At 42.5% G+C, this 18,600-nt stretch overlaps 2 protein-coding genes across 4 annotated transcripts in view; both read left to right on the top strand.

Moving 5' to 3' along the window:
- Nucleotides 1-18,600, top strand: part of LOC126986591 (dipeptidase 1-like) — a 337,773-nt gene that overhangs the window by 38,534 nt on the left and 280,639 nt on the right. The gene's annotated exons all lie outside the window — the stretch shown is intronic.
- Nucleotides 13,454-15,048, top strand: LOC126986594 (uncharacterized). The gene is made up of 2 exons (XM_050842856.1): nucleotides 13,454-14,745; nucleotides 14,804-15,048. The coding sequence occupies exons 1-2, from the start codon at nucleotides 13,484-13,486 to the stop codon at nucleotides 14,904-14,906; spliced, it is 1,365 nt and encodes a 454-aa protein (XP_050698813.1). The 5' UTR covers nucleotides 13,454-13,483; the 3' UTR covers nucleotides 14,907-15,048.

Genomic DNA, 18,600 nt, shown 5'->3' with positions numbered 1-18,600 from the left:
GGGTCAGCAGGTGAGCAGGGAGAAAATTATGAAGAAAAACTAAAAATTTGAGTAACGAAAGAATAAAAGAAATATATGATAGTGAAGGAGAAAATATATAAATCCCTCCGAGCATGCAGAATATATAAATCCCTCCGAGCATGCAGAATATATAAATCCCTCACTCCGAGCATGCAAAATATATAAATCCCTCCGAGCATGCAAAATATATAAATCCCTCCGAGCATGCAAAATATATAAATCCCTCCGAGCATGCAAAATATATAAATCCCTCCGAGCATGCAAAATATATAAATCCCTCCGAGCATGCAGAATATATAAATCCCTCCGAGCATGCAGAATATATAAATCCCTCCGAGCATGCAAAATATATAAATCCCTCCGAGCATGCAAAATATATAAATCCCTCCGAGCATGCAAAATATATAAATCCCTCCGAGCATGCAAAATATATAAATCCCTCCGAGCATGCAAAATATATAAATCCCTCCGAGCATGCAGAATATATAAATCCCTCCGAGCATGCAGAATATATAAATCCCTCCGAGCATGCAGAATATATAAATCCCTCCGAGCATGCAGAATATATAAATCCCTCCGAGCATGCAGAATATATAAATCCCTCCGAGCATGCAGAATATATAAATCCCTCCGAGCATGCAGAATATATAAATCCCTCCGAGCATGCAGAATATATAAATCCTCCTCGAGCATGCAGAATATATAAATCCTCACCTGAGCATGCAGAATATATAAATCCCTCACCTGAGCATGCAGAATATAAATCACTAACTCCGAGCATGCAGAATATATAAATAACTCACTCCGAGCATGCAGAATATATAAATCACTCACTCCGAGCATGCAAAATATATAAATCACTCACTCCGAGCATGCAAAATATATAAATCACTCACTCCGAGCATGCACAATATATAAATCACTCACCTGAGCATGCAAAATATATAAATCACTCACTCTGAGCATGCAAAATATAAATCACTCACCTGAGCATGCAGAATATATAAATCACTCACTCCGAGCATGCAGAATATATAAATCACTCACTCCGAGCATGCAGAATATATAAATCACTCACTCCGAGCATGCAGAATATATAAATCACTCACTCCGAGCATGCAGAATATATAAATCACTCACCTGAGCATGCAGAATATATAAATCACTCACCTGAGCATGCAGAATATATAAATCACTCACCTGAGCATGCAGAATATATAAATCACTCACTCCGAGCATGCAGAATATATAAATCACTCACTCCGAGCATGCAGAATATATAAATCACTCACTCCGAGCATGCAGAATATATAAATCACTCACTCCGAGCATGCAGAATATATAAATCCCTCACTCCGAGCATGCAGAATATATAAATCCCTCACTCCGAGCATGCAGAATATATAAATCCCTCACTCCGAGCATGCAGAATATATAAATCCCTCACTCCGAGCATGCAGAATATATAAATCCTCACCTGAGCATGCAGAATATATAAATCCCTCACCTGAGCATGCAGAATATATAAATCCCTCACTCCGAGCATGCAGAATATATAAATCCTCACCTGAGCATGCAGAATATATAAATCCCTCACTCCGAGCATGCAGAATATATAAATCCTCACCTGAGCATGCAGAATATATAAATCCTCACTCTGAGCATGCAGAATATATAAATCCTCACTCTGAGCATGCAGAATATATAAATCCCTCACCTGAGCATGCAGAATATATAAATCCCTCACTCCGAGCATGCAGAATATATAAATCCCTCACTCCGAGCATGCAGAATATATAAATCCCTCACCTGAGCATGCAGAATATATAAATCCCTCACCTGAGCATGCAGAATATATAAATCCCTCACCTGAGCATGCAGAATATATAAATCCCTCACCTGAGCATGCAGAATATATAAATCCTCACTCCGAGCATGCAGAATATATAAATCCTCACCTGAGCATGCAGAATATATAAATCCCTCACCTGAGCATGCAGAATATATAAATCCCTCACCTGAGCATGCAGAATATATAAATCCCTCACCCGAGCATGCAGAATATATAAATCCCTCACCTGAGCATGCAGAATATATAAATCCTCACCTGAGCATGCAGAATATATAAATCCCTCACCCGAGCATGCAGAATATATAAATCCTCACCTGAGCATGCAGAATATATAAATCCCTCACTCGAGCATGCAGAATATATAAATCCCTCACTCCGAGCATGCAGAATATATAAATCCCTCACTCCGCGCGTGCAGAATATAGAAATCCCTCACCTGAGCATGCAGAATATATAAATCCTCACCTGAGCATGCAGAATATATAAATCCTCACTCTGAGCATGCAGAATATATAAATCACCTGAGCATGCAGAATATATAAATCCCTCACCTGAGCATGCAGAATATATAAATCCTCACTCCGAGCATGCAGAATATATAAATCCCTCACCTGAGCATGCAGAATATATAAATCCTCACCTGAGCATGCAGAATATATAAATCCCTCACTCCGAGCATGCAGAATATATAAATCCTCACCTCGAGCATGCAGAATATATAAATCCCTCACTCCGAGCATGCAGAATATATAAATCCCTCACTCCGAGCATGCAGAATATATAAATCAATAACTCAGAGCATGCAGAATATATAAATCCCTCACCTGAGCATGCAGAATATATAAATCCCTCACTCCGAGCATGCAGAATATATAAATCCCTCACTGAGCATGCAGAATATATAAATCCCTCACTCGAGCATGCAGAATATAAATCCCTCACTCCGAGCATGCAGAATATATAAATCCCTCACTGAGCATGCAGAATATATAAATCCCTCACTCCGAGCATGCAGAATATATAAATCCCTCACTCCGAGCATGCAGAATATATAAATCCCTCACTCCGAGCATGCAGAATATATAAATCCCTCACCTGAGCATGCAGAATATATAAATCCCTCACCCGAGCATGCAGAATATAAATCCCTCACTCCGAGCATGCAGAATATATAAATCCCTCACCTGAGCATGCAGAATATATAAATCCCTCACCTGAGCATGCAGAATATATAAATCCTCACTCGAGCATGCAGAATATATAAATCCCTCACTCCGAGCATGCAGAATATTTAAATCCCTCTCTCTGAGCATGCAGAATATATAAATCCCTCACTCAGAGCATGCAGAATATATAAATCCCTCACTCCGAGCATGCAGAATATATAAATCCCTCACTCCGAGCATGCAGAATATATAAATCCTCACCTGAGCATGCAGAATATATAAATCCCTCACCCGAGCATGCAGAATATATAAATCCCTCACTCGAGCATGCAGAATATATAAATCCCTCACCTGAGCATGCAGAATATATAAATCCTCACTCCGAGCATGCAGAATATATAAATCCCTCACTCCGAGCATGCAGAATATATAAATCCCTCACTCCGAGCATGCAGAATATATAAATCCCTCACACCGAGCATGCAGAATATATAAATCCCTCACTCCGAGCATGCAGAATATATAAATCCCTCACTCCGAGCATGCAGAATATATAAATCCTCACCTGAGCATGCAGAATATATAAATCCCTCACCTGAGCATGCAGAATATATAAATCCCTCACCTGAGCATGCAGAATATATAAATCCCTCACTCCGAGCATGCAGAATATATAAATCCTCACTCCGAGCATGCAGAATATATAAATCCCTCACCCGAGCATGCAGAATATATAAATCCTCACCTGAGCATGCAGAATATATAAATCCCTCCGAGCATGCAGAATATATAAATCCCTCACTCCGAGCATGCAGAATATATAAATCCCTCACTCCGAGCATGCAGAATATATAAATCCCTCACTCCGAGCATGCAGAATATATAAATCCCTCACTCCGAGCATGCAGAATATATAAATCCCTCACTCCGAGCATGCAGAATATATAAATCCCTCACTCCGAGCATGCAGAATATATAAATCCCTCACCCGAGCATGCAGAATATATAAATCCCTCACTCCGAGCATGCAGAATATATAAATAGCTCACTCCGAGCATGCAGAATAAATAAATCGCTCACTCGAGCATGCAGAATATATAAATCGCTCACTCCGAGCATGCAGAATATATAAATCGCTCACCTGAGCATGCAGAATATATAAATCGCTCACTCGAGCATGCAGAATATATAAATCGCTCACTCCGAGCATGCAGAATATATAAATCGCTCACTCCGAGCATGCAGAATATATAAATCGCTCACTCCGAGCATGCAGAATATATAAATCGCTCACTCCGAGCATGCAGAATATATAAATCGCTCACTCCGAGCATGCAGAATATATAAATCGCTCACTCCGAGCATGCAGAATATATAAATCGCTCACCTGAGCATGCAGAATATATAAATCGCTCACCTGAGCATGCAGAATATATAAATCGCTCACCCGAGCATGCAGAATATATAAATCGCTCACTCCGAGCATGCAGAATATATAAATCGCTCACTCCGAGCATGCAGAATATATAAATCGCTCACTCCGAGCATGCAGAATATATAAATCGCTCACTCCGAGCATGCAGAATATATAAATCGCTCACCCGAGCATGCAGAATATATAAATCGCTCACTCCGAGCATGCAGAATATATAAATCGCTCACTCGAGCATGCAGAATATATAAATCGCTCACCTGAGCATGCAGAATATATAAATCGCTCACTCCGAGCATGCAGAATATATAAATCGCTCACCTGAGCATGCAGAATATATAAATCGCTCACTCCGAGCATGCAGAATATATAAATCGCTCACTCCGAGCATGCAGAATATATAAATCGCTCACTCCGAGCATGCAGAATATATAAATCGCTCACTCCGAGCATGCAGAATATATAAATCGCTCACCCGAGCATGCAGAATATATAAATCGCTCACCTGAGCATGCAGAATATATAAATCGCTCACTCCGAGCATGCAGAATATATAAATCGCTCACTCGAGCATGCAGAATATATAAATCGCTCACCTGAGCATGCAGAATATATAAATCCTCACTCCGAGCATGCAGAATATATAAATCCTCACTCCGAGCATGCAGAATATATAAATCCTCACTCGAGCATGCAGAATATATAAATCCCTCCTCCGAGCATGCAGAATATATAAATCCCTCACCTGAGCATGCAGAATATATAAATCCTCACCTGAGCATGCAGAATATATAAATCCCTCACTCCGAGCATGCAGAATATATAAATCCCTCACTCCGAGCATGCAGAATATATAAATCCTCACTCCGAGCATGCAGAATATATAAATCCCTCACCTGAGCATGCAGAATATATAAATCCCTCACTCCGAGCATGCAGAATATATAAATCCTCACCTGAGCATGCAGAATATATAAATCCTCACTCCGAGCATGCAAAATATATAAATCCCTCACTCCGGGCAGGCGAACTATATAAATCCCTCACTGAGCATGCAGAATATATAAATCCCTCACTCCGAGCATGCAGAATATATAAATCCCTCACTCCGAGCATGCAGAATATATAAATCCCTCACTCCGAGCATGCACAATATATAAATCCCTCACTCCGAGCATGCAAAATATATAAATCCCTCACTCCGAGCATGCAAAATATATAAATCCCTCACTCCGAGCATGCAAAATATATAATCCTCACTCCGAGCATGCAAAATATATAAATCCTCACTCCGAGCATGCAAATATATAAATCCCTCACGAGCATGCAAAATATATAAATCCCTCACTCCGAGCATGCAAAATATATAAATCCCTCACCTGAGCATGCAAAATATATAAATCCTCACCCGAGCATGCAAAATATATAAATCCCTCACCCGAGCATGCAAAATATATAAATCCTCACCTGAGCATGCAAAATATATAAATCCCTCACCTGAGCATGCAAAATATATAAATCCTCACTCCGAGCATGCAAAATATATAAATCCTCACCTGAGCATGCAAAATATATAAATCCCTCACTCCGAGCATGCAAAATATATAAATCCTCACTCCGAGCATGCAAATATATAAATCCTCACCTCGAGCATGCAAAATATATAAATCCTCACCTGAGCATGCAAAATATATAAATCCCTCACTCCGAGCATGCAAAATATATAAATCCTCACTCGAGCATGCAAAATATAAATCCCTCACTCCGAGCATGCAAAATATATAAATCCTCACTCCGAGCATGCAAATATATAAATCCTCACTCCGAGCATGCAAAATATATAAATCCTCACTCCGAGCATGCAAAATATATAAATCCCTCACTCCGAGCATGCAAAATATATAAATCCCTCACTCCGAGCATGCAAAATATATAAATCCCTCACTCCGAGCATGCAAAATATATAAATCCCTCACTCCGAGCATGCAAAATATATAAATCCCTCACTCCGAGCATGCAAAATATATAAATCCCTCACCTGAGCATGCAAAATATATAAATCCTCACCTGAGCATGCAATTATAAAAATCCCTCACTCCGAGCATGCAAAATATATAAATCCCTCACTCCGAGCATGCAAAATATATAAATCCCTCACTCCGAGCATGCAAAATATATAAATCCCTCACTCCGAGCATGCAAAATATATAAATCCCTCACTCCGAGCATGCAGAATATATAAATCCCTCACTCCGAGCATGCTAAATATAAATCCCTAACTCAGAGCATGCAAATATATAAATCCTCACTCCGAGCATGCATAATATATAAATCCCTCCGAGCATGCAGAATATATAAATCCCTCCGAGCATGCAGAATATATAAATCCCTCACTCCGAGCATGCAGAATATATAAATCCCTCACTCCGAGCATGCAGAATATATAAATCCCTCACTCCGAGCATGCAGAATATATAAATCACTCACTCCGAGCATGCAGAATATATAAATCCCTCCGAGCATGCAGAATAATTAGGTGACCCCTTTACGGGAGAAAATATCCAGTGATGCAGAAAAATAAGAATTAAGAAGATTACAAACTTTTTTTATTCCATCAAAAATTTATTTCGCCGTGCAAAAATATTATATTCATGAATAAGTGAATAAAGGAATGGCCACGCGCATTATCCTCAATATGTTCGAGAAATTTAGCTAATGAAATGGTGAAGACTGAAGACAAATTTGCTGATGTAATAAGCGAACTTGACCTCCTCCTGCTAGTCATTTTTCTTCCTTTTTTTTCGGAGCAGCGACTAGCGGTTTATTTCTTTTTGTTTTTTTGCCCTTGAGATTCTTCCCTTGCAGTAAAAAATAAAATAAAAACTAGATTCAAAGAAGACGACTCGTACAAGGGAAACTTCAATATTCCAAACTTTTTTATCATTAGAATATATCGGTGATTTCAAAACTCAAAAACGAAAAGCAGCTTCTAACAACTTCTCTTCGTTGAACTCCACACTTCAGTTCCAATTACTCCTCTTGACATGCTGGGTACCATTTTACTGGTATCTGGGAATAAAAAAATAAGAAATAAACGTTGGGGGAAGCCATTAACCAGCAAACTTTTAAAGGTAATTGTAGACAGCTCGTAGGGGATAGGTTCGGCTCTCTGATATTCTTGCAGTAGAAGGAAAGGAAATGACTTAGAGAGGAAGAACTTGAAGTATTAGCGTAAGGATGATTTAATATAAAGAAAAGTGAAGGTAAATGAACACACACACACACACACACACACACACACACACACACACACACACACACACACACACACACACACGATAAGACATCAGGGGAAAGCGTGGGAGGTGTATGATTTCCCCGGTGTGTGTGTGTGTGTGTGTGTGTGTGTGTGTAAGTCGACAGGGATGATAAGGAACGGAACAGAGGACATTGGAGAGAGAGAGAGAGAGAGAGAGATGTAGTGTCTTGTAGGAATATGAGAAGAATGTCTCCAGGAAATGTCTTTACAGCTTGGCAGATGTTGTTGTTGTTGTTGTTGTTGTTTAAGAAATATAGTGACCGCATCAAAATTTTATCTCGCTTCTCTAAAAAATAAGCCTAACCAATCTCTCTCTCTCTCTCTCTCTCTCTCTCTCTCTCTCTCTCTCTCTCTCTCTCTCTCTCTCTCTCTCTCTCTCTCTCTCTCTCTCTCAATTCCTTACCCTTCCGGAATGCAAACCCTCCGTCTTTACTTCCTTCCAATCATCCCTCCACCTCCCTTCCTTCCTTCCTTCTCCCTTTCTCTTTCTCCCTTCCCTATCCTTCCCTTCTTTCCCTCCATCTCTCCTTCCTTCCAATCATCCCTTCACCTTCCTTCCTTCTTCTTTTCTCTTCCTCCCTTCCCCATTCTTCCCCTCTTCCCCTCCTTCTCTCCTTCCTTCCAATCATCCCTCCACCTCCCTTCCTTTCCCCTTCCTTCCTTCCTTCCTTCTTTCTTTCTCTTCCTCCCTTCCCCATCCTTCCCTTCTTTCCCTCCTTCTCCTTCCTTCCTTCCAATCATCCCTCCACCTCCCTTCCTTCCTACCTTCTTCCTTTCTCTTTCTCTCTTCCCCATCCTTACCCTCTTTCCCTCCCTTCCCCTTTCTTCGCCCTTTCGTCCTCCCTTCCCCATCATTATCCCCCTCTCATCTCCCATCTTCCCGCCTCTATCCCCTCCTTCCCTCTCTTCTCTTTCTCTCCTCTTCTCTCCCTAACTTCCCCTTTCTTTAACTTTTTCCCTTTCTTCCCGTTTTTCCCCTCCACTCTCTCCTCTCTCCCTTCTTCCCCCTCCTTCCCCTCTCTCCCTCCCTTTTCTTTCCTTCTCTTTCCCTCCCTTACCCCTCTCCCTCCTTCCGCTCTCTCCTACCTCCCTTTGTCCCCATCTTCCCTCCCTCTTTCCCTCCCTCTCCCTCCCCTCCTTCCCCTCTCTCCCCTTTTCTCTCCTTCCCCTCTTTCCCTCCGTCAGCTTTTCCGTATAGGGTTAGTAACGAACCAAATTGAGAGAGAGAGAGAGAGAGAGAGAGAGAGAGAGAGAGAGAGAGAGAGAGAGAGAGAGAGAGAGAGAGAGAGAGACAGACATTACAGTATTGGAACAACTATAAACGTTTCAAATTCCCTTATTCAATCCAGCCGTTACCATGTCTTCTGACACACACACACACACACACACACACACACACACACACACACACACACACACACACACACACACACACACACAGACTGTCTTCATAATATTAATTCCTCCTTAATAAGTCGTAATGAGGTGGAATTATGTAATGCTTTCCAGTTTCTTAATTGTTTATATCCTCCTCCTCCTCCTCCTCCTCCTCTTCCTCCTCCATCATTATAGGAAAGTCAATCTTGAACAATACTGAAAGACGTCCTATACCTGTTTTATCTTGTACTTCACCTTTATATATTATCGAGGTCTTAATTTTACGTACTATCGAAGCGACCATCTTAGTGTTAGTCGTATATATATTTACAGAGGCTTGCCGGCAACTCACTACGATTACGCCCTTCCTCATTGGAAAGTGATTAGGGTTTGCTGTTAATTAGTTCGATAGCTCCACCTAATTTTAATCTTATACGATGTTCGCGTTTGTGTATATTTTTTTTAACGCGTCCTCTTTTTTTATATTTTTATTTTACAACAAAGGAGGAAGCTCAAAGGCACAAAAAAAGGAAACCATAATAAAAAAGCCCGCTACTCGCTGCTCGTAAGAAGAATCCAAGGAGGTGGCCGCAAGAGGGGTCAATTTCGGGAGGTGATCTAATTGTCCCTTTCATTTTGTGTATTTATCATCTGCCGCCATCTTATTTGACTCTTACAGCGAAGCACCTTACGTCATATAATTTTCAGAAGCATGTCGGTAATTCTGTAACATTGTCATTTTAAAATCTTGTTCCTTTTCATCAGATAATTTTTCCATAATTTTCAGAAACCTGTCGCTAATTTTGTAACATTCTCATTTTAAAATCTGTTCCTTTTCATCAGGTAATTTTTCCATAATTTTCAGAAACCTGTCGCTAATTTTGTAACATTCTCATTTTAAAATCCTGTTCCTTTTCATCAGATAATATTTCCATAAATTTCAGAAACCTGTCGCTAATTCTGTAACATTCTCATTTTAAAATCCTGTTCCTTTTCATCAGATATTTCCATAAATTTCAGAAACCTGTCGGTAATTCTGTAACATTCTCATTTTAAAATATCTGTTCCTTTTCATCAGATAATATTTCCAACTTATTTCACAGTTCCACAAGGTTCCGATTTATAAATTATTCAAACGCTGCTTGCAGAGTTACTGATGTTCTTCGTAATTTAAAGTTGTAAAAGTTTATCTCATATTCCGAACCATCCACTATATCTTTTCATCTGACGAAGTATTCACCTCGTTGATTTTCAGATGCTTGCTGGAGTCCTCATTTTAAAGTTATAAAGGTTTTCACATAATACAATTTCGAAATCTCCATCTAATTCTAATTACATACGAAACTTGATATAGGTATTGTGTTCAAACGCGTGCTGGTATCTCATTACAAATTAATTTAATTTCAAAGTAATAAATGTTATAATCTCGTTATTTTGCAACCTTCATTTTGCTTGGATGATGTGAGGGATCTAAACTTACATCCACTTCAACCACGCACTCGTGACTAATATAATTGTCGCCTCATTGTAAATTTATACTTGCATTAATCCTATAATCTTCCCAGACTGCGATGTACACAAGTAATATTCAAGTGCATTTTTGATTGAATTTTAATATCTTCATTCTAAGTGCGATTTGCTGCACGTTTGTTGCAAAATAATCATAGAATCTATTCATGCCGACCTTTTTAAATCAAATATGATGACATTAATTTGTCCATCACTACATAACCATTCCCAATTTTAGCTCAAAGTAGATTTATATATCATCGTTTCTTTGATCTTAAGGGGCTATTACACTGTGCATATTTTCCGTGGATCTTCAGTCAAACCACGATTTCCGCTAGCGTGGTTCTCAATTGTTTCTTGTTGTTGCTGCTGATGAAGATGATGAGTAATACCGTTGTCCTTCAGTGAAATCTACCGTAGCTTTGGAAGATCGTGGACACGTCAGAAAACCACGGAAATATGAAAACCACGCCAGCGGAAATCGTGGTTTGACTGAAGATCCACGGAAAATTTGCCCAGTGTAATACCCCCTTAGTGTACATGTGTGGTATTTATGACTTGGTAACAACGAGGATAAAACAGACTTCTTATATACTTTTTTTTATGCATCACCGTGCACTATAGTCAAAGTTGATGTCATAAGACCGATAACATGTCTGTCTGTCTCTGTCTGTCCTGCTGCCCTCCTTCAGAGTCTCCTTCAGGGCTAGTACATTACTTTTTTCCTTTTGCCAAGACACATTGCTCCTGCGTTCTGAGGTCGTTTTTCTCAGTCCCCCTCTCTTAAAACATCCCAATACTTGCTTCGCCCTGTCCACAAACACTGCCCTTACTTACTGACGTCGTTTTTTCTCAGACCCTCTCTCTTAAACCATCCCCAAAACTACGTTTTGTTTCTTTGGGTTCGTCCCCTCGCAAGCCGGGCGCCAACGAGCCCCTCCCTCCCCAGCGTCGTGAAGGGGCCGCCGGGGGGACAGTGGGGGTGGCGGCGAGGGAGGGACACGAGGTAGCTTCGTTAATGTCCCTTGAGCCGCACGCATCCGATACTTCTGTTTACCGACGTGCTGTATCTTTAATCTCGATCCGCCTCTCTGTGTCTGTCTGACACACACACACACACACACACACACACACACACACACACACACACACACATACGAAGATTCAAGCCCCGCTCAGGCCTGGAATTTCCGCTGACGAGTGGTTAACCCGTTTACACTTTGACGGGAGTAGTCGGCGGCTACGGCGGATCGGATTTTCGCTATAGTCGTCGGACAAGTTGCTAATGTCAAACAGACTCGCTGACCACATTCGTCGAGCTCGTGCGGTGTGGTAGGTGTCTCGAACGAGCTCGCCAAAAAACTCATTTCGCCAGTTTTTCACCGGCGAATCACTGTGGCGAACTTGCTAAAGTGTGAACGGGGCTTTACTGTAAGCTCTTAAGCAAGGGATGGGATGTGTGGAGCGTGTAGGGCCCTGCAGTACCCAGAGACTGACTGAAATGTACCTTGCTTTAAACCGGAGGGTACTTCTTGACGAGGCAGGTCCAGCTCGTGATCACGCATGGTGAATTACACACACACACAGACACAGACACAGACAGACACACACAGACACACACCTGTCAGACTTAGAAATTTCAGGTAACATCTCACACAAAAGCGCCTCGGAGCCAGGTATGAACAGCCTCACAAAAATTCACACACACACACACACACACACACACACACACACACACACACACACACACACACACACACACACACACACACACAAAGATTATAGCACGCCAGACTAAACGGATCGTATATTCTCCTTGTTAAAAATAAATACACGAAATATGTAGAGAATACAATTCCGTCAATGCTTCCCAAAACAAATACAGGCAGAGTAAGCCTAATTCCTGTTAAGAGATAAAACAGTCAGAGGCCAGACATTATATTTTTAACGTTCCATAATCTACGTATCTTTAATCCTCTTTGCTGTCTCCGTCTGTCTGTCTGATTAGTGATCCAGCATGACACTTGTTGCCTGGCGTGAAAATCAGGAAATTGAAAAAAAAAATATGGTTGCCAAGAGTTAGTGATTTGAAGAAACTAATGAGAAAGTTTGAAATAGCAACTTTTTATGAATTTAGAGTGTGCTTGAGAGAGAGAGAGAGAGAGAGAGAAATAAGAGTTGGAGAAGAAGAAAGAAGTACAAAAAAAACGAAAGTAAGATGGAGAAGGAAATAGAAGAAAAAGATGTACAATGATGAGGGAGGAGGAGGAGGAGGAGCAGTTAGTAAGTAAGGAAGGAATGAATAAAGAAAGGAAGTAAGATAAACAAATGTATAGAAAAAGTAAGTCGTAAATGTAATAACGATGAGGTAGAAACAAAGTAAAGAGAGAAATAGAAATAGCAGAAGTGAAAAGAAGGGAAAGAGGAGGAAAAGGTACAAGGTGATGGAGGAGGAGGAGGAAGAAGGCAAGAAGAGAAGAAGAAGAAGAAGAGGAGGAGGAGGAAGAAGAGGAGGAGAAGGAGGCCAATGATATGGAGATGAAATGAAGTATTGATTGGACTTAAAACAGTAAATTAATTATTGCGTTGGAAACTCGCTTGAAATGGTTATGAGAGAGAGAGAGAGAGAGAGAGAGAGAGCGGCTGTTTTAAGGCGTGCGGTCTCGCCACAAGCCGGCAGGGGCAGCGCCCCCTGTAGCGGGTAGTCCCTTGTGTTTCTCAGCCGCCGCGGGACACACCCCAGTCTGCGTCAGGACGCGTCTCGCCACTTTTCCGCTCCGCGCCAAAGTTAAGTATTTCACAGCACAATGAAAACTCTTGGCATGCTGAAAGTTCTCGAGGTGCTGTGCCTGGCGCTGTGCACCTTGCTGTGCCTGCCAGACATGTGGAGCCTCCTGCTGCACTCCTGGAGGCTGCAGCAGGCAGTGCAGGAGTGGCGGGACGGCGGCCCCCACACCACCCTCGTGGGCCGCCTGCGGGAGCGTCTGGCCGCCGCTGGCTGGCTGGCACCCCCGCGGGACCCCCTCCTGGAGTGCGGCGTCCCCCTAGGTGGAGGCTGGACGGAGACGCTGCAGCGGCTGTACGGCGCTGACAGCTATCTGTTCTGCCTGGAGAGGGAGGTGGAGCAGGCCCAGCAGGAGCACCTGGCCTTCCGGGCAAACCTCCTGCTGGCAGCGGCCTGCGCCGCCTCCGTCACCGTGCTGGCCGCCCTTCTGGCTGTGTGCGGCTGCCTGCTGCTGAGACTCGCCCGGCGCCCCCAGCAGCAGCAGCAGGCCGCTGAGGCCGCCAGGGAAGTCATGCCCCCTGGTGAGGCGCCACGCGGTGAGGTTCAGCCCAGGACGGATAGGCCCAAAGGCTGCCCAGGAAAGCCGGCCCGGCCCTCGGTTGTCAGTGTCCTCAGTAAGAGGCGCTACAAGCGGCGGGTCGCTGGGCGCCCTAAGGCTGCCTCGTCCGGTCCCGTACCTGAGGCGAACCACGTCCTGCCCTGCCCCGTGGCCGCCGGGGGCCAGGCGAGCCACGACACGTCTTCCCCAGTGGCCGCCGAGGTCCAGGTGAGCCACGACGTGGCCTCCCTAGTGGGCGACATGGCCCGGGAGTGCCACAACATGGCCTCCCCAGTGGCCACAATGGCCCGGGAGTGCCACGATATAGCCTCCGCAGTGGCCGACATGGCCCGGGAGAGCCACGACATGGCCTCCCCAGTGGCCGAAATGGCCCGGGAGTGCCACGACATGGACTCCCCAGTGGCCGACATGGCCCGGGAGTGCCACAACATGGACTCCCCAGTGGCCACAACGGCCCGGGAGTGCCACGACATGGCCTCCCCAGTGGCCGACATGGCCCGGGAGTGCCACAACATGGACTCCCCAGTGGCCACAACGGCCCGAGAGTGCCAACCCCCGCCAGTCAGCAGGACGGGAGACGCGGCCTGTGACCCTGCTGCCCAGGCCACTGGGCGAGGCCAGAAGGAGGCTACGCCTAGCCCAGTGGTCACGAAGGGGCCATCGCAGGCCGCCCAGGCTCAGGAGCCCCCAGGGCTTGACACCCCTCCCAATGAGGAGGGAGGGGCGTCCCTTCCTCACGAGGCAGGAGTCTTTGGTCCATCTTCCCAGGACCAGGGAAGAGAGACTCCTGCCTCAGAGGAGAAGCCCTGCACGCCCCCGCCCGTACAGGAGGCGCCACTGGAGGCAGACGAGGCAGCCTCAGTGGTGCGCCGCTGCCTGCACGTGAACCCCAGGTTCAGGGAGCGCCTGGAGGGGCCTAACGGGAGCTTCCTGGAGCACCTGGGCCTCCAGTACGGCGTCCTGGTCTTCACGATCCCCGCCAAAAGGAAAATGCAGATCAGGGGCGCCAAGCAGCGCGTCCTTGACTGCTACGAGGCCGTGAGGGCGCTGCTGGCGGAGTGGCAGGCGCAGGACACCGCCTAGTGGCGAGGCGGAGGTGACCCACGACTGTCGCCGCGCAGGTCACGGCCGGTGCAAAACAGCGCCAGGGATGAAGCGTGTGTGTGTGTGTTAGCGCACCACGCGATGAAGTGACCGTTAGTTACGTACGCAGGAAAACAGCGATGGAGGATAATAGAAGGATACCGAGAGAACAGGGCGGCGTATTACTTTATGGACAGAGGAATCGATGCTATCAAAAGAAAGGATTTTAGTTTGAGGAACAGAAAAAGGATTTCAGTTTAAGGAACAAAGAAAGGATTTAAGTTAAAGGAACGAAAGGATTTAAGTTAAAGGAACAAAGGAAGGATTTAAGTTAAAGGAACGAAAAAAGGATTTAAGTTAAAGGAACGAAAGGATTTAAGTTAAAGGAACAAAGGAAGGATTTAAGTTAAAGGAACGAAAAAAGGATTTAAGTTAAAGGAACAAAGGAAGGATTTAAGTTAAAGGAACAAAGGAAGGATTTAAGTTAAAGGAACAAAGGAAGGATTTAAGTTAAAGGAACGAAAAAAGAATTTAAGTTAAAGGAACAAAGGAAGGATTTAAGTTAAAGGAACAAAGAAAGGATTTAAGTTAAAGGAACGAAAAAAGGATTTAAGTTAAAGGAACAAAGGAAGGATTTAAGTTAAAGGAACGAAAAAAGGATTTAAGTTAAAGGAACGAAAAAAGAAGTTAAGTTAAAGAAACAAAGGAAGGATTTAAGTTAAAGGGAAGAAAAAAGGATTTAAGTTTAAGGAACAAAAAAGGATTTAAGTTAAAGGAACGAAAAAAGGATTTAAGTTAAAGAAACAAAGGAAGGATTTAAGTTAAAGGAACGAAAAAAGGATTTAAGTTTAAGGAACAAAAAAGGATTTAAGTTAAAGGAACAAAGGAAGGATTTAAGTTAAAGGAACGAAAAAAGGATTTAAGTTAAAGGAACAAAGGAAGGATTTAAGTTAAAGGAACGAAAAAAGGATTTAAGTTAAAGGAACGAAAAAAGGATTTAAGTTAAAGGAACGAAAAAAGGATTTAAGTTAAAGGAACGAAAAAAGGATTTAAGTTAAAGGAACGAAAAAAGGATTTAAGTTAAAGGAACGAAAAAAGGATTTAAGTTAAAGGAACGAAAAAAGGATTTAAGTTAAAGGAACAAAGGAAGGATTTAAGTTAAAGGAACGAAAAAAGGATTTAAGTTAAAGGAACAAAGGAAGGATTTAAGTTAAAGGAACGAAAAAAGGATTTAAGTTAAAGGAACAAAGGAAGGATTTAAGTTAAAGGAACAAAGGAAGGATTTAAGTTAAAGGAACGAAAAAAGGATTTAAGTTTAAGGGACAGAAAAGGAAGGATTTAAGTTAAGGAACAAAGGAAGGATTTAAGTTAAAGGAACAAAGGATTTAAGTTAAAGGAACAAAGGAAGGATTTAAGTTAAAGGAACAAAGGAAGGATTTAAGTTAAAGGAACAAAGGAAGGATTTAAGTTAAAGGAACGAAAAAAGGATTTAAGTTAAAGGAACGAAAAAAGGATTTAAGTTAAAGGAACAAAGGAAGGATTTAAGTTAAAGGAACAAAGGAAGGATTTAAGTTAAAGGAACAAAGGAAGGATTTAAGTTAAAGGAACAAAGGAAGGATTTAAGTTAAAGGAACAAAGGAAGGATTTAAGTTAAAGGAACGAAAAAAGGATTTAAGTTAAAGGAACAAAGGAAGGATTTAAGTTAAAGGAACGAAAAAAGGATTTAAGTTTAAGGGACAGAAAAGGATTAAGTTTAAGGAACAATGTAGGATATACGTTTAAGGAACAAAGAAAGAAATTAAAGTTCAGAAAAAAAGAAAAAAAAAGAGCATAGAAAGGAATTAAGTTTTAGGAAGAAAAAAAAGGTGACAAAAAAGTTTTTTTTAAGTTATAGGAACTAAAAAAAAAAAGTATTCAAGTTTTAGGAACAAAATAAAGCATCTAAAGTTTTACGAAAAAAAAGGAATGAACTTTAAAGGAACAATGTAGTATTTAAATTTTTGGAACATTTTAGGAGGAAGAAAAAGAATCAACTTTCAGGAACAAGGAAAGGACAAGTTTTTGCGTTGAGTTACTTTTATCGGCGGAGGAATCTTCTCTCCGGAACCCGTGAAAGGACTTTTGAGTTCTGCGTGTCGCCTCAACGCGAGTGTGATCGACGCTGTGCGGTGTTTATCGCCAGAGGAAGTGAACAATATTTCCTTCACCGTCTTCCCGCTTGTCTGTCAGTTTGTCTTTTAATAAACAAAATACTTCATAAATAGATTCACATACAGAATTATTACAGGCTGTCCAAGCGAAGTCTCCCTCTGAGCCTGGGCGGCGTTTGTCAGGCTTCTTCTGACTGGCTGGACTCTCTGGCTCCCTGTACCCCACACGTGCCCTTCCTGTATTAGTTGTATCATCCGCCAATAAATGGAAACCCGAGGAAGGTAAATTGTCGTAGCCCGAGTGTCACCCTGGTTTATTTTACTTACCTTGTCTTGAGGCGGCGAACGGGACTAAAAGATCTGCTTCGTCATTATTACCACTTTCGCCACCGTCCTAACAACCGCCACCATCATCATTGACACCACCACCACCGCCACCATCATCATTGACACCACCATCGCGACCAACAACATCTGACCACCAACATCACTATTATCACCCCCAGATAAAAAGAAATTCATAATCAAAATACCTAAAAAATGTATTAATCGTCACACACACAGAGGGCGCCACACTCCAGGGACGACACAGCCCTGCACACACACACACACACACACACACACACACACACACACACACACACACACACACACACACACACACACACACACACACACACACACACACACACACACACACACCAACGTCCTTCTCCTCCTCCTCCTCCTGCGGGAACTCCATTAACGAAAACAAAACAAAAAAAATGGAGCATCGCACAGACCAATAAATAAAAGTTGTGTATCTGCATGTACATTGAAAAATAAATATGTACAAAGGGGAAGAAGAGGATGAAGATAATAAAGTGACATCCCTCGTCTATCCCCCTTTCTGCTTTTGATCTGGTAGAGAGAATGAAAAAAAAGAAAATATAAGAAAAGAAAATACAAGAAATCAAAAGTAGGAGAAAAAAGAGAGGAGGAATGCAGGATGACGATAAGAAAGGGGGATAAAGAAGGAGAGAGATAGAGGAAATTAAAGTAAGATGAATAAAAAGAGGAATAAGAGGAGAAGTAGGAAGAGGGACTGGGGTTTGTTGTTGTTAGTGATGGTGGTGGTGGTGATGGTGGTTAAAAAGGAGAGAGAAAAGAGGAAGCAGTATGAATATGGAATGAAAATAAAGAGAAAGAGCAAGTAAGAAAATTAAGGGGCAGAAAAAGAGAAATAAAAATAAATTATAAGAAAAGAAATGGGGAGGCGGTGGCTGAGTCGACAGAGAGTCGGCCCCGCGTTCAGGAGGACGCGAGTTCAATCCCCGCCCGGTGCCACCAAGCAGGGATTTTTCAGCC

This window comes from Eriocheir sinensis, chromosome 62 (assembly GCF_024679095.1).
Source record: "Eriocheir sinensis breed Jianghai 21 chromosome 62, ASM2467909v1, whole genome shotgun sequence".
Lineage (NCBI taxonomy): Eukaryota > Metazoa > Arthropoda > Malacostraca > Decapoda > Varunidae > Eriocheir > Eriocheir sinensis.
The sequence above is the reverse complement of the archived record's forward strand: the minus strand, read 5'-3'. Positions and strand labels throughout refer to the sequence as shown.